This window comes from Tetrahymena thermophila (genome assembly GCF_000189635.1).
Source record: "Tetrahymena thermophila SB210 genomic scaffold scf_8254580, whole genome shotgun sequence".
In the NCBI taxonomy this organism is placed as follows: domain Eukaryota; phylum Ciliophora; class Oligohymenophorea; order Hymenostomatida; family Tetrahymenidae; genus Tetrahymena; species Tetrahymena thermophila.
Window position 1 is genome coordinate 61,277 of NW_002476351.1, and position 12,809 is coordinate 74,085.

General features: G+C 22.7%; 4 protein-coding genes across 4 annotated transcripts; 2 read left to right on the forward strand and 2 right to left on the reverse strand. All coding sequences in view use genetic code 6, as the record gives it.

Annotated features, from left to right (window-relative positions):
* Nucleotides 1-116: 116 nt before the first annotated feature.
* On the reverse strand, nucleotides 117-1,622 carry TTHERM_00586730 (flavin-binding monooxygenase-like protein; the record flags this gene model as incomplete). The annotated part of the gene is made up of 1 exon (XM_001019878.3): nucleotides 117-1,622. The coding sequence occupies one exon, from the start codon at nucleotides 1,620-1,622 to the stop codon at nucleotides 117-119; it is 1,506 nt and encodes a 501-aa protein (XP_001019878.2).
* Nucleotides 1,623-3,197: 1,575 nt separating this feature from the next.
* Nucleotides 3,198-4,645, reverse strand: TTHERM_00586740 (translation elongation factor Tu protein; the record flags this gene model as incomplete). The annotated part of the gene is made up of 3 exons (XM_001019879.1): nucleotides 3,198-4,070; nucleotides 4,129-4,421; nucleotides 4,486-4,645. 3 exons carry the CDS (start codon nucleotides 4,643-4,645, stop codon nucleotides 3,198-3,200), a joined length of 1,326 nt encoding a protein of 441 aa, XP_001019879.1.
* An 874-nt stretch (nucleotides 4,646-5,519) lies between these two features.
* TTHERM_00586750 (tubulin-tyrosine ligase family protein) lies at nucleotides 5,520-7,873 on the forward strand. Its single transcript, XM_001019880.2, has one exon. The coding sequence runs from the start codon at nucleotides 5,585-5,587 to the stop codon at nucleotides 7,628-7,630; it is 2,046 nt and encodes a 681-aa protein (XP_001019880.2). The 5' UTR covers nucleotides 5,520-5,584; the 3' UTR covers nucleotides 7,631-7,873.
* A 3,019-nt stretch (nucleotides 7,874-10,892) lies between these two features.
* Nucleotides 10,893-11,927, forward strand: TTHERM_00586760 (papain family cysteine protease; the record flags this gene model as incomplete). Its single annotated transcript, XM_001019881.1, has 1 exon — nucleotides 10,893-11,927. The coding sequence occupies one exon, from the start codon at nucleotides 10,893-10,895 to the stop codon at nucleotides 11,925-11,927; it is 1,035 nt and encodes a 344-aa protein (XP_001019881.1).
* Nucleotides 11,928-12,809: the final 882 nt, after the last annotated feature.

Sequence of the window (12,809 nt, forward strand, 5' to 3'; positions counted from 1 at the left end):
TTTTGTTTTAAACGCTGCTTGAAAATATAAATAATATAGATTAATTTAATAACTCTAATCTGTCAGAATATATTAGCTATATATATTAAGATATTATATTATCGATTGATATTATATCAAAATAATCCTTCTTTTGGAGCATAGTCCGGATTAATATCTTCTTTAAAATCCTATTGCTTTAGTATTGGATAATTACCATGCTTGAATATATAGTTATAACGAGGTGCAATAATTTCATTATGGATCTTTATGAATTCTTCATCAAATGGTACTTGGGCTAATTCCTAAAGCTATTACGTGTACTTTTAATCAGTGAACCCATTTTCATTTTCAGATGTCCTCAAGTAATATCTTCCATCTTGATTCAGCTTTTTAGCTTCTTCAAAATCTTGTTAGAAAGACTTTTCCATTTCCTTTTAATCAGGAAGCTAAATTAGTTTGTCAATATACCTAGATGCTATTATGGCTTATCTTTCAAGGCAAGCTTAGAGTTAGTATACAGTTTAGACTGTTCCAATAAAAATGAGATTTGGTTCATTGATTGCAAACATTCTTCTATAAAGAGGTCCAAACGAGTTCTTTCTTTGATTGTAAAACTAAATTAAGTTATCAACACTATTATTCTTTTCAAGGAAAGGATAAGAGTACTAGTATCCAGTTGCATACAAAACAAAATCTACGTTTTCAATTATTTCTCCGTTATCAAGTACCAGAGAATTAGATGAATTGTATTTAGCTATATATCCACTTTTGTAGACAAGTCTTCCTTGTGCTATTTCTGATGAATAGGCTTCAGATTTTTAGCAAGGTTCTATTAAGGTCTTATCTCCGATTACTGTTATTTTTGATGGTCTGAGATTTCCTGATTTTCTTAAGAGAATCAAAACTATGTCTTATGAAGAAAGAGCAGCCCCATAAATGACTAGATGATGATTAGCATATTGAGATATCTTAAACTTTCTAAAGTTATGTGCATGAATAATATCACCACTGAAAATGTGTTGATCTGGAATTGTGGGATAATTAGGAACTGAATAATGGCCAGTGCATACAATTACATAATCTGCTTGTAAAAACCTTCTGTTTAAGTTAAAATCATTCGATTAAACTAATTCAATAACAAAACGTTTTTTTGGCTCAAAGTTAAGAGATTATTTTTCTTGCTCAGTCAGGTTTTTTGTTAATCTAACAGATTCAACAAAGGTATTAAATGCCATAAATCTTTAGATGTTATTCTTTTTTACATAAGTTTACATATACTCATAGAACTGTTCACTTTTTATGAATTCTTCATATTCTCTGTTATAAGACTAGCCTTTGAAGCACATATCAACCTTACACCCATTGCATTAAAGATCCTCGTAGAGGGAGCTTTACAGATGACCATAAGAGTTGTAGAAAGCATCTGTGTGAATAGAAGGATGGTTAAACTCGTTTAGATCTTCAAACTTCCATAGTCCACCAAAGCTACTCTTACCATCTACACATAGGACATTATTGTTTTATGATATGTATTTTGTATTAAGGATACCAGCAGGTCCAGCTCCTATAATTAAAACACTACTATAAAATAAATTATAATTATTAATATAATTTATTTCACTCTCTTCAATCATACTCATTTTATTTAATAATCGAATAAAGATTTTATTTACTTACTTTACTTTCTAAGGAAATTATTCAATTTTTATCAATTATCAAAAAACAGTCGAATTATCGTGCTCTATTTATAGCTCATAAAATCAGTAATCTTAATTTAATTTTTACTGCTAAATTTAAATTTAATGAAAATCAGTTTTTTTTTTAATTATTTGCATAATTTACTTTCTATTCTAAATTAAAAAACAAAGTGTGTGATTTAGTTTTTGATTGCTAAGGAATTTACTCTATAATAAAAAAAATTATGATTAAAAAATTAAAAATTTTCATTTCTATTTCAAAAGCATTTATTTTTAACAAATAGATTTTTTTAAATTAGATAATAAAAAGTAAAAGCAATCTTGTCCGTCCTTTCTAAATATTAAAAATAGATAATTTGAAATAAATAAATATTAGGTTTTTTTTTTGATTTAATAAAAATATAAATTAAGAATTTCAAATACATAAAAATGAATCTTAAATACTATCAAATTTTAATTGAAAAATACTATTTAAATTATAAATTAAAGTTTAATTTAGGATTCTAAGCGAGTATAGCTTACCTGATCTTAGAAAAAATTCAGGTTTTTTAAATATCAGTTTTTTTAGATTTTGTTACAAAATATGTTCATGATTTGTATTTCGCATTAAAGATACAAGCAGATCCAACTTTAATAATAAAATAATTACTCTACAATAAATTATAATTCCTTATTTAATTATATCAGTTTATTTAATGATACAAATGTCATCATTTATACTTAATAAGAATATAAAGATTTGATTTACTTAACTTTCTAAAGAATTATCCTATTTTCATCAATTATCAAAAATAGTCTAACCTAAATACTGTTTTGATTGATCAAAAACAGTCTAACCAAAATACTCTATTGGTCGTTCAAAAACAGTCTAACCAAAATACTTTATTGATGATTCAAGAACAGTATAACCTAAATACTGTATTGATGATTCAAGAACAGTATAACCAAAATACTGTATTGATGATATAAAAACAGTCTAACCAAAATACTTTATTGATGGTTCATTACTCAGTTTACTTAATTTAATTTTTATTGCTGAATTTAAATTTAATTAAAATGTATTTTTTTTAGTTATTAGAAGATAACTCTTATATATATATATAGTACTCTTAGGGTACTGCCTTTTTCAAAGCTATACACTAAATTTTAGATATTAAGGTAATTAAAAAAATAAATGTGGTAAAAATTTGACTAATTTTTGAACCCTTTAACAATTCTGTTTGACAGTTTTATATAATAAAAAATAACCAAAATTATTTTTATTTACATGAAAAAGAAGTTTATTTTATTTTATTTTATTTTAAACTAATAATTTTTTATTTGTATTTATTTATCTAACTTAACTATTATAATTAATTAAATTGTAAACTCAAAAGAAATTTTATTTTAACTTAACTAGATTCTAAAATATAAAATAGTATTATAAAACATGATTATAACAAAAGAGGCAAGATTGACTTGAAACAAAGAAAAAAATGACCAAATTGATAAATTAAGATTAAAGATAATAATTTATTTTCATTATTTGTAAACTACCTCTTTTATAATTCCAATAGCAACTATCGTATTCATGTCTCTTACTATGAATCTACCGAGAGGAGGGCATTGAGAAAATTTCTCTACAGAAAGAGGTTTAGTAGGTCTAACTCTTACAACGGCAGCTTCTCCATTTTTAATGTAATCCGGTTTATTAGATATTTGTTATGCAGTTTTTCTTTCTACTTTTGATAATATGTCTATGAATTCGCAAGCAACAAAGGCTTAATGAATGCAAAACATAGGTCTATAGCCTCTTTTTATACTTCCTGGATGGTTTATAATTACCATTTCTGCATCAAAAGTTTCACATTCTCTAGGTTGATTTTCTCCAGTGTATCCACAAATCGATCCCTTTGTTAAATCATTGAGATTTAAATTTTTAATGCTAAATCCTACATTTTCACCACAAAAAGCTTCTTCCACTTACTTATTTTATATTTCAATTTATATGATGTCAAATTTGTTTTCGCTTTTACCTAGAAAAGGAGCAAAGCAGACAGTTCTATTAGCTTTTAAAATTCCTTGTTCTACTTTACCAGTTATGACTTATGTGTCTTCTCCAACTAAGAAAGCATATGAAACGGGAAGTCTTAAGTCACCTTCATTTTATCTAGATACAGGCATCAAGTTATCCAAAGCTTATAAAAACGTAAAGCTGTTGTACCAAGGCATATTAGGACTTTTTTCAAGTAAGTTGTCACCTAAAAAAGCTGATATTGGAATAAATTTTATATTTTACAAGTTAAAATTTATTTTCTCGAACTGCTACTTAACTTCTTTTTTTATTTCATTAAATCTTTTTTGACAAAAACTGTACTTGCTATCATCCATCTTGTTTATACACACAATCATCTATTTTAATTCACATAATTTAAATGATTAATTTATTTTATTAATCAATTGATTATACTTGCTTTATTCCAAGGGCGTAGGAGTGCAAAATAAAATCCTTGGTTTAACCATCTTTTCCAAACCCTTTTTCAAATTCATCAGCAGCAGCACTTATCATTAAAACTGCCGCATCTGCCAAACAAATACCTGTCATCATATTTTTTGTATATTAAGTATCTCCAGGAGTATCAATAATTGTGATCTAGAATTTATCAGTTTCAAAATGAAATATCGACGTATCAATAGACTATTTGCGCTATCTTTCTACCTTTTTAGTATCCATTATATATGAGTAATTGATACCATCTTATCCTATTAATATTAAAAGCTAATATCATTTACGATGATTTCATATCAAAAAACAATACAATTTTACCTTCTTCTTCACAAGCCTACTTAACCTCTTTTAATTTTTGATCATTTACTTATCCTAATTGTATAGCTAAATGGCCACACATAGTTGATTTTCCAGATCCTATATTACCTATAACTGCTAATGTAATTCTTTCTTTTTTTTATAAACCAATCTCTTACATTTCTAACAACAATTAAAAAAAATAATGATAGAAGTTTAATCAAATTGTCAAATTAATTTTTTTAGTAGAAAATTTAAACAAAAACTAAAAGATATCAAGAATGAATTCGAATTAGACAAATAATATTTTTATTATTAATCTGATTAAATAATTATATAAAATTATTCTTAAATTTTAACTAAATAGTTTTTTTATGATATTATTTTTAACATAATAAATAAATAATTTTAATTAATTTTTATTTAATAATTCTAAGATATTTTTCTGTACATTTTATCTGATCATTAAAAGAAAAAACTAAAAAGCAAATTTAAAGGATATTACAAAACCATTAAATTACAGATAAATTTAACAATGCTAAGAAAAGGGATTATAATTTTATCATCAAACTCTTAAAATTCTAAAAAAATTGTAATCAAACATTCTTAATAAGATCATTTTAATAACTCTTTCAAAAACCCTAGTTAAAAAAGAGACATTAAAAAAGATTTATTATTAGGATTTGTTCGGATTTAAAATAAAAAGAACAGATTAGAATCTATTTAATATCCTTTGAGAAATACTAAAAATTATTAATATGTATGTATGTATGTATGTATGTTTGATTTTCTTAAATTTGATTAAAATAGTTTTTAGTTTTAAATATCTAAAGTTTTAATATTAAAAAAATAAGCATTTTCATTCAAATAAAAATAATTTTAAATTAAAATTTTAAGATTTAAAAGATAATTTAAAGATATATTTTAACCATGAAAAAAATCCTAATAAATTAAAGCACTCCTCTGTGAAAATAAGTAAATTAATATTTCTAACAAAATTAATTTTTGTTGCAACAAATAATTTAATTTATTTAGTTTTATTAATATCAAATAGACGTTTTTAGAAATTTGTAAATAAATAATTACAGAAGATTTATTTGGTTGTATCTTTAAAACAAATATGAATATTAAGTGTTATCATTTCTTACCAATTTTACTAAGCTTTATTTTTGGGATGTGGTATGTGCATTTCAAAAATAAAAACATAGAAATTCCTAATTTAGATCCTATTAAATATGAATTTGATTGGCTTAGACTTTACAATTTGATGGAAGAAGATTATTTCAAACAGAATCAAATGAGTTTGAATTTTAGATATTTTTTGCCAAGGACTTACTTTTTTATTCCAAATCATATGAAGTAGTTCTATTAAGAGCCTTTATACAATGAGGATCTTTTAGATCCTGTTTATGGGTTAAATCAAACTTTTACAGAAAAAAAGATTCAATTTAGTTAAGCAATAGGAAGAAATGTTTTAAAAAATTCTAGATTTTCTAGTTTTATGAAAAAATAATTAGATAACAATGGCTATGATATATTAATGTTTTAAAAGTAAGTAGATTTGAATAAAAATATATTGTAAAATAATAGATTCTTAAAGGCTTTTTGTATTAACAACAAAATTTACTCCTCAATTGATGATAAAATAATAAATTAATTCTTTTAAAATGAAGATAGTGCTGTGCTAATAAATAGAATTCTTGAGATTCAAAAGTATTTAAGTAAATTTATAATAATGAAAAATAGGAGGTGCATTAATTTTAACATGTTCGAAATAGAAATACTATTTACTTAATAAGAAGGCAAATACAAAAGACCTTATGTTGATAATATTTTTAATGTTAAAAAGGTTTAAACAAATAATATTGATATTTCTAAATTAGTAGAAATAAATATCAGTAAAAACTACATTCAAAATGATACAAAGTATAAAATATTTAGTTATGATTATGACTTTCGATTAAAAAGAATTATCCATTAATGTGTTAGCAACTATAAATATCATTACCAATGGATAAAATAATAAGCAGATCTTCTTTATTTAGAGCCTATTTGTGATCAAAATAGTAATAAATTAGCTGAGGTAAATAAAATATATAGACGCTCTGATATATTGCTAATGAAAAAGCTTGATAGATTCATTTTAATTTAAAATTTAACTATTTACAATTTTTTGATGAATTCAGATATTGTGAATAATAAACTTCATTTTTATTAAATTGCTCATCAGCTAGATTAAGAAAATCGCAAATATGACTTTTCACTTTCTAAATTTCTCCCAAAGACATATGCATTTAATTTAAGTAGCAATAATTATACCTAATAAGAAGAGGAATTTATGAACTTATTGGAAAGCGAAATGTGGATTAGCAAGCCACTAGATCAATTGGGAGGAAAAGGAATTAAAGTTTATTAAAATTCAAGCCAAATTAAGGAGCATATAAAAAAAATAAAACAAGAGAGTACAAATTAAACAGAAGAAGATCAGTAAGTAATAGTCTAAAGATATATTTAAAATCCACTTTTGGTCAATAAGAAAAAATTTGATATTCGCTCTTATGTAATTGTTGTCTCTACTGATCCATACATAGTTTACTTCCTCAATGGCTACGTAAGACTGACAATAAATGATTACAATAAAAATGACACAGATCTTTTAACACATTTAGTGAATACAAATATTCAGAAAAAACATCCTTAATTTAATTCAAAAAAAGATGATTCACATTGGGAGCTACATAAATTTGAGTCTGCCTTGAAATAATAATATAATATGACAGACGAAGATATTCAAATTAAAATTTATAATCAAATGAAAAAAGCAAGTGCTTACCTTTTTAAAGGATTAGAATAGTATTTTAATGTATTTACAGCTAATTTCTAAATATTTGGACTGGATTTCATGTTTGATGAAGATTTTAATCAATATTTTATAGAAGTTAATGAAATTCCTTAATTACTTGGTTAGACTTCAACACATAGAAATGTATGTCCAGAAATAGTCTCATAATAACTTGATAGTAGTCTTTATGCAAATGGCTAAATATTGAAAGGTGAAGAAATTGATATGAAAGTTCTCCAAAATAAATGCAAGAATTGTGACTTGCTTATCAACTAAGAACAAATATTCTATGTAAATGAAATTAATGCTAAAAAAAAGGATTGATAGTTCTCTGCTTTTTTTAATTAGCTTTTATTGAACCTATAACACTTAAAGAATTTAAATTCTTGTAGATCCTAAAACTCAAGAGTTTAATTATTTAATTTGCTGTGAATGAATTTAATAAATTATTTTATTTTGATTTTTATCTAATAAACCTACCTTGTTTTATGATTTTTAAATTTGAGCATATTATTTTTTAGATATAAAAACTAGATCACAAGATTTCAAAGCTTAGGAAGTATGGTGTCTAAATAAATTTATTATAAAATAGCTATTTATTGTTTGTTTGTGTTATTTATCAAAATATTTTATAAATTGTAGTTTTTATTTCTATTTTACAATAATTGGCATGCTCTTTTAACTTTTTTTTTATAAAAAATCTCACTTTTATGCCCAGAAAAATGGTTATTTTTATTTAGATAAAATCTAATCAAATTTAAAGTATAATTATTAATTATATTGAAAAAGAAATTTAATAAATTAGCTAAATTTCAAACATTTTTAAAAACTTCAAGTTAACTTTTACAATTTTCTAGTTGCATTTTTAAGTTTCATTTATTTTTCTTGAATTATTAAAATATTTTATTTAAAAATAATCTTTTAATTAAAAAAATTTTTATTTAATTTTATTTGTCATGAAAAAAGTATATTATATCTTTATCAATATTAAAAAAGAGTACTTTGGTCAAGAATTTTTAAAATTGATGACAAGATTAATCAAATGAAAAATAATAATTTAGTATGTTTAATAACAAAGTTAATATAATAATAAAATAAATACAAGATAATTAAATGCATGTTTGATCAAAAATTTTTCTTAATGTAACCCTGAAATGTAAGAAAACTAAGAAATAATAATTAGCATTTTGAAATGAAAAATCAGATTAAATTGAATAAATAAAATATAATTGAAGACATAAATCAATAGATAGTTGTAGGATAAATAAAATAAAAAGTAAAAATCCAACCTAAATTTTAGTGATAAAATAACTTGTTTTATAATTTAGATGACAGTAGAGTTAACAGAAAATTAAATTTTTTTGATTTTTAAACACTCATTAAAATGTTTTATTTAAGCAAATTATTTTGCAATTTGTTAAAAATTAATGAGTAATTATCTCATAAATTATAGTTGAAAGCTTCAAATTATGAAAGCTTTTTAAATATATGATTATTTTAAAATAAAAATTTATTTTATATTGTAATTAAATGTAAAATTTAAAAACTATTCATTTTGAAAATATTATTAATTGATTTAGAAATACATAAAAATTTAGCTAATAAAAATTTGAGTCTATTTGTTCATAATAAATTATAAATATTTCTCAATAGAATTTTAAGTTTTAATTTATATTTTTTCTGAAACACTTATTTGAATTACATTTAAATTATTTTTACAAATAAATCTCTACTTAGACTGCGTTATGAGCAGCTGAGAGTCTTCCCTTAAAATATAAGTTTTTATATCGTTTAGTAATAAATTAAGGTTCATAGTCCTTGCTAAATGTTGAAAATTTTAATATTATTTTATATTTTTCTACGAGGCTTTATTTTTATGAACTACAAAACTCTATGCAAATGGTTTTATGGTATTATTATATACTAAAAAAAAATAGAAGTATTATTTATGCAATTTTGAGTCTGGTCAATAAATGAAACAAATCTTATAAAACTGATTTTACTTTTCAAGTTAGAAATATAAACAATCCATTAAAGCTTTTTAAAATGTGGTTATTAACTATGCCAAATAATACCATAATAAAAGCAATAAATTCTAAAGTAAATTACTTAAATTTGTTTTGTTTTTACAAACTGGCTAAATTAATATTCAAACCATAAATTATTAACAAAAGTAAGAATTGAATTGAAGGATATTTTGAATTTATCAAGAAAAATTATTTCAAAATAAACCTTTTTGAATTATTATAATCCTGAAATACTTTTTGCTTTTCCTTTTATAATAAGAATATATTTTATTTCAGAGTAGAAAAATAAAAATTCTCATAAATACTTTATTTTTATAAGGATATTTTGTTAAATTTATATGTTCACTTTGAAAAAAACATTTAAATTATTATTTTATATAATCAATGTTAAATATTTAAAATTTTAAGTAAAAAATTGATTTATTAATTAAAATAAAACATTTAAATTATTCTCTTTTAAAGATTCTTCGCAATAACTTTTTTTTAAAAGATTTAAGACGGCTTTTAGTATGAATAAATAAATAACTTAAATATATAAAAATCCTACTAAGAGTCAAAAATCAAGATTTAATAATTCATTCTCTCTTACAACTTAGTGAAATTTACCAAAATAAAAAATAAATCGATCCATTAAATCTAAAAATTTCAATAATAACCACAATTAATATAAGTAAAGAGTAATAATTACCTGAACAAAAATTATACAGAATAAATTTAATTTAAAATTACTGGCTATAAGCACGCACAATCTTCCATTTTTCGAATACTTTATAACAATAATTTGAGAAAATATTATCCAATATTAAATATTTAAAAAGATTTAAATATAATTAATAATAAAAAAATAATTTTATTCAGTTATTATTTTTTAGTCCAAAATAAAAATGAACATCTATTAATTTATTTATTTTTTTCTTTTGATAAATTGAATTAACTAACAAATTTATTGACAAATTCAAGCAATCAATTCATTTAAATCAAAACAAAATTAAAAATTTATGGAAATTATGAACCATCAAATCAATTTAAATTATTGGTCTATTATTTTAATTTATCTTGTGATAAATAGAAAATATATGTAATAAATACTGATCTTATAATTATGGTGATTATTGTTCTAAATACTGATCTTATAATTGTGGTGATTATTGTTCATATTAGATTATTCTTTTAATTTATTTACAACGTGAAATTAAAAGAATGTTAATTTTTATTCAAAAATTACCATTTAACAAACAAACTCTTTTTTCAAAAGTGTATATTTTTCTATGATATTATTATAAACCCATAAAGATACTTGATAAGTTAGAAAATATTTTAAATAAATAAAAATATTTCTGCAATATTTTAAAGACAGACTAAGCTTTTTTCCATAATTTATTTTGTTTTTTACTCAAAAGTGAGTTAAGAAGAAAGTAGAATTTTATAAACGCGGACATATAAACAAACGAAATTAAAATTTCAATGAATAAGATTTAATAAATATTTGAAATTGTATAGATTCTTTGCATTAAATTAGTAATTAATTAAATCTAAATAAATTAATAAAATCTCAAATTATGCCTTCAAAAATTTTAACTTTATTTACCTTATTTATTCTTGGATTTGCTTGCTGCTAACAAAGTAACTCATCTGGATCTGTTACTGACCTTGTTAACGCTCTTACTACTTACAATTTATGGAAAAAAACACATAATGTTAAATATGAAGATTCTTCTATAGAGGCTTATAGAAAAGCTATCTTCCTTGATAACCACAATAAAATTATTGAACATAATTCTGATCCTAGTCATTCATACACATTAGGTCACAATCACTTATCTGATATGACTCATGAAGAATTCTCTTTATATTAGCTTAATCCTGCAAGAACTGCTTCAAAATCATCTAAAGGAGGAAATAACTCTGGAAACTCCAGTGGTTCAAGCAACCCATATGTTGACCCTCCTATTACTACTAAAAATGCTCCACCTATGGATTGGAGAAACGCAAGCGCTATTACCCCTGTTAAATAACAAGGTAAATGTGGTTCTTGTTGGACATTTGCATCTACTGCCGTTTTAGAATCTTTCAGTTTCATTAAGAATGGAGCACCTTTAACTAACTTCTCTGAATAACAAATCCTTGATTGTGTTTATGGAAGTGGTTATTATTCTAATGGATGCAATGGTGGTTTTGGTAGTGAAGCATTAAATTATGCAATTTAAAATGGTATTGCTCCTTTAAGCTAATATCCTTATGTAGGTAAATAACAAGGATGCAAGTATAATTCTACTAGCAATCGTTATTATCCTAAATAGGTATCTTATATTATAGCAACTCCTTACAATATGATAAAAGCCTTATGGAAGGCTCCTATCGGAGTAGTAGTAGATGCTACTAAATGGTAATTTTATAGATCAGGAGTCTTCAATTCATGTGATAATAACAATGTTAATTTGAATCATGAAGTCTTATTAGTAGGATATGACGCTAATCATAACTGGATCATCAAAAATTCTTGGGGTGTTGGTTGGGGCTAATAAGGTTACATAACTCTCGCTGCTGGTGATTCTTGTGGTATAGCAGATCAACCATATGGTTTATCAGCTTGAAAATATCTAATAAAATAATTATAAATAATTTATAATAAAGGTATTACACTTTATATGTTACATTAGCTTTAAATTTATTATCATTTCTTTAAAGTTTAAATAACTAAAAATTAAATTTTTAAATAAATATTAAATTCTTTTTTCTATGTATGTAATCAATAATTAAGAGTGTTTGTTTTTGAAAAATATTTTTTATACAATGTAATATAATGAAAGTAAATGACATTATAAGGTTTTTTTTAAAGGGCTGTTTATCTCGTTTTTAAATCTCAATACTACCTAATACTATTATTATTAAATCGAAATATAAAGAATCGAGCATTTTTCCTGCTTTCAAAGCTAATATGGCGTATGTTTTATTTAAAATTATTAGGTAAGACCATATATCGTATTTAAAAACCATATATATGGTCGGTCCCTAGTTTATTAATATAATTTGTAAAAAGCAAACAAAAAAAATTAAAATTTATATTTTTAAATTTAAATCTAATATCTTTTTTTGTTAAATTATGATTGGATTATCTAATAATTTAAAAATTAAATAATTTTAAAAATATTCATATAACACAAAATAAAATTTTAATATGACCTCATGCAGTATTTAAAATTATTAGGTATGACTATTAAAATTTTGATGATTTTTGGTAAAATCCGAGGGTTGGTTTAAGAGGTATTAATTTATTTATTTAAGTAAATTTAATTTTAAATTTTTGTATTTTTATAAGATACTTTTTAACTTAAAAGGATATGATATTCATAAGTATAAAAACAATAATAAATTTTATCTATATTTTAGGTTAAATTATCCTATTTCAAAATATTTTTTAATAAAACATATTATATTCTATCATTTAAATATTTCATATTTATTCATACTTTTTT